Consider the following 3,282-nt stretch of genomic DNA (forward strand, 5'->3'; position numbering starts at 1 on the left):
TACTGTATATTACATTGTTATAATAACAGGTAACACTACCAGATTCTCAATCAACTAGTTTATTAGGTTCAGTATTTATTATAACTTGACCTAAAATATAAAGAGAATATTATACAGTTACTGTCTATTACATTGTTATAATAACAGGTAACACTATCAGATTCTCCATCAACTAGTTCATTAGGTTCAGTATTTATTTTACTTTCCTATTAAATGTTTAATATATATTTATATAAGAAATACAAGTATTGATGTATTGTATTGTTTAATTAAGCACCATATACACTTGCTTTTGCCCAATACTTATCATACAAAAAAAACAGAGTAATAGGTAAATCAACCTATATACAATTCATATCCAATGATTATATCAATAATAAAGGGGAAAGAACATACATGATCACAATAACAGATAAGTCATTTCAACATTGAACCTCTAAGATTCAGTTTATTAGTATTTATACATTTACACAACATATTATTATATGTACTATAAGATTATATATGAATATAATAAGATATAAAAACATACCTAATATTGTTTGAGTTAATATTCCTATCAGTAACACAACTATCGCCATTTTAGTTTAAGATTATAATATATTTGATATAAGTTATACAATCTATATTACTTCCTCATTCATATACAGGGGTCGTAGTTTAAAAAGAAAAGAAAAACAAGTAGTCTATTACGGTACATGTTTACATGTAAATAAATCAGTTGTATAGTCAATGACTTACCAGTGGTATTGAACCATGACTATTCGCTATACCATTTTAGCTAGATAGAGTGAAGTTTATTGCATTAGCATTGTTATAGTATTAGACAATAACTGTCGATTACGTTTATACATAAAAAAATAAACATTTATTTTTTTACTTAACGTTTTCTGAACGAGCATAGGACTTAGTTAAAGTGTATTTCTTTACAGTTAGAATACAGATGTGACGTCACCCTTTGATCTTTTCTAACCAATATCCAACTTACCAAGAGTAAGAGTACATTATTTTTTAAATATGGTGGCAAATTGTGAACTGCTGTGACGTTCAGCAGGTGAAACGCCAAAGGGGTGAGAAAGGCGTTTTGAACTTTGGTTAATGTGGGACCTTGGAGCTAAAAATCAGAAACCGGGGATCCTGACAGAACATTTGTTATCAAGCCCCTCAGTAGTATTTTAGGACCAGATGACAACGAGGATCTATTTCTGTGCCCGGTCAGGTCAGAAGTCTGCAGGTTTTCACAACAGATTATTTTGCCTTTGAAAGTTAAACATGGTGAAGTGAAAAAGAACTATTGCTTTTTAGCTTCACTCAGTTATTTTGGATGCTTACATAAGTGCCGGCCTCCCTCCACCGGTTTCAGATCGAACTAACGAAATTAGGGCATATGGTTCTACCATACATAATAATATTTCAACGCCGGACATTATGCGAGGCTGTTTTATTTTTGGTCTGGCGATACAAACGTTGCAAACTTTTATTTGAGAGATTTATCCGACGAAACCTTAAGGGCACATTCCAATTTGTAGGCAATTTCCTTATCTTAGGCGATTTTAGTTGTATTAATTGACCTATTTATCGTCTAACAACTTGTGGACGTCTTTAGAAGCGTTCCTCATCTTGGTTTTATCATTCCGTTACATTCGTTCATCTGTATTGAAGTGTATTTATTTATATACGTTTGTTACTTCGCATGAATCAATTTGGCCTTGAATTACATTTCTGGCTAGGATCTAAGACTTCATGCTTCCTTTTTGCTGTCATTTAGCTAAGCTACTAATCCATTCGTTTTCCAACACCAATTTTACACTTCATATATTACTTGGGTGTTAAATTTTCATTTTGACCTGCTGCCTTTTGAAAATCAAATATTCGATCTACAAACATCTATTGACCTATTTAAAAAAATCCACTGCAGTTTTAATAACACCGAACGTATTAAACCAACAACTACTGCGGTTGACTACATTAAATCGTAATCTACAAGATGTTTTGAAAACAGAGTATAATCAGTTAAATACACATTTCGTAAAACAATAAGTTTCAAAATTTCAAATTTCAGATAACAAAATCACCGAAATCACAATACAAACAATATATCTGGCAATTTTAACAAATACAAAATTTTTAACTTTAGCTGCAAGTAGATTTAAGAGACTGTCTGAATTTTAAAGTATGAAAAGTTCGATGTTTAAATTAAGTAATTCCGAAATTTGTACCCAAAATACTTGCCGTAATTTTAAAAAAAATTAAGCTCTCATCTTTAAAAATATATCGATGAAATGAGGACGATAAGCGTTGGGAAAAGCTTTATAAAGGAAGTATAGTCCTTTGAGAAAAGTAAACGCTTGGTTTGTACAATGGGTATGATTATACATATGAATAGCACGGTAAGAATATAATACTGAACAGTTAGACAGGTGTTGTTTTTTTTTTCGTACGAGTCTTTTCCCTTGAAGTTGGATTCGACAAAATAAAAAAAATACAAAACACAAAAAGAAAAGAGAAAAATCACATTTCGAGACTGGCACGTGCAAACACTTGTCAGTTCTCGCTCGACTGTTTATTTAGACGCATTGTACCAGGTGCGAGCGATGAGACGTTTGATCGATATCGTCATACACCACATCGCACGGTCCAAACCGATACTCGTCTTAAAGTACGGACTGTCGAGACCTCGGAGATGTCATAATTTGCGAGAATACAAACGGCAAGAGATAAGAATCAACAAGCGATTTGCGAAGATTTTCAGGGTGGGCCCAGAACATGACACATGTGAATTCTTTTTGGGGACAGAGTTATAGTACGTTTACGGTTTACCTAGATGGCGTCAGGCCCGATGGTGTGCTACTATAACCATTCTCTTCTCAGCCTTACCTGTGATATTCATTATCATTACATTTATATTTTTAAAACATAATTCTTAATTACTTTTACTTATTCTACTCCATATAATCACCAAACAGCCATATATCATATATTTACATTTAATTGTTTATAATACCATTTATTCATAGATATAGAATATAGAATTATTTACATAGAGTTTATTTATATACAGAGTTTGATTATATCTAGAATTATTAACATAGAATTAATTCAAATATAGAAATTCTCTGAGAAAAATTTCCAGAGCTTTCTTATTTAACTCTTTTCTCTTTGCTTTGTTGATCAGTTCATCATATTTGTTTTCTTTCCTTTTTTACCGGAGTGTTGGTTACGTTTGAAGAATAACATATTTGTGTGACCTGATAGGACTTGTATTCAAATTGTGAATTGTTG

The 3,282-nt window shown here is 31.7% G+C and overlaps 1 protein-coding gene across 1 annotated transcript in view; it reads right to left on the bottom strand.

The window, feature by feature from the left end:
* LOTGIDRAFT_174745 (hypothetical protein) overlaps nt 1-581 on the bottom strand; it is a gene marked incomplete at both ends in the record, with an annotated part of 5,470 nt that extends 4,889 nt beyond the window's left edge. Inside the window, one exon of the mRNA XM_009054391.1 lies at nt 533-581. Coding sequence (XP_009052639.1) covers nt 533-581 — 49 coding nt within the window. The remainder of the gene's footprint in view (nt 1-532) is intronic.
* Between the last annotated feature and the right edge of the window lie 2,701 nt (nt 582-3,282).

Source organism: Lottia gigantea (assembly GCF_000327385.1).
Source record: "Lottia gigantea unplaced genomic scaffold LOTGIsca_215, whole genome shotgun sequence".
NCBI lineage: Eukaryota > Metazoa > Mollusca > Gastropoda > Lottiidae > Lottia > Lottia gigantea.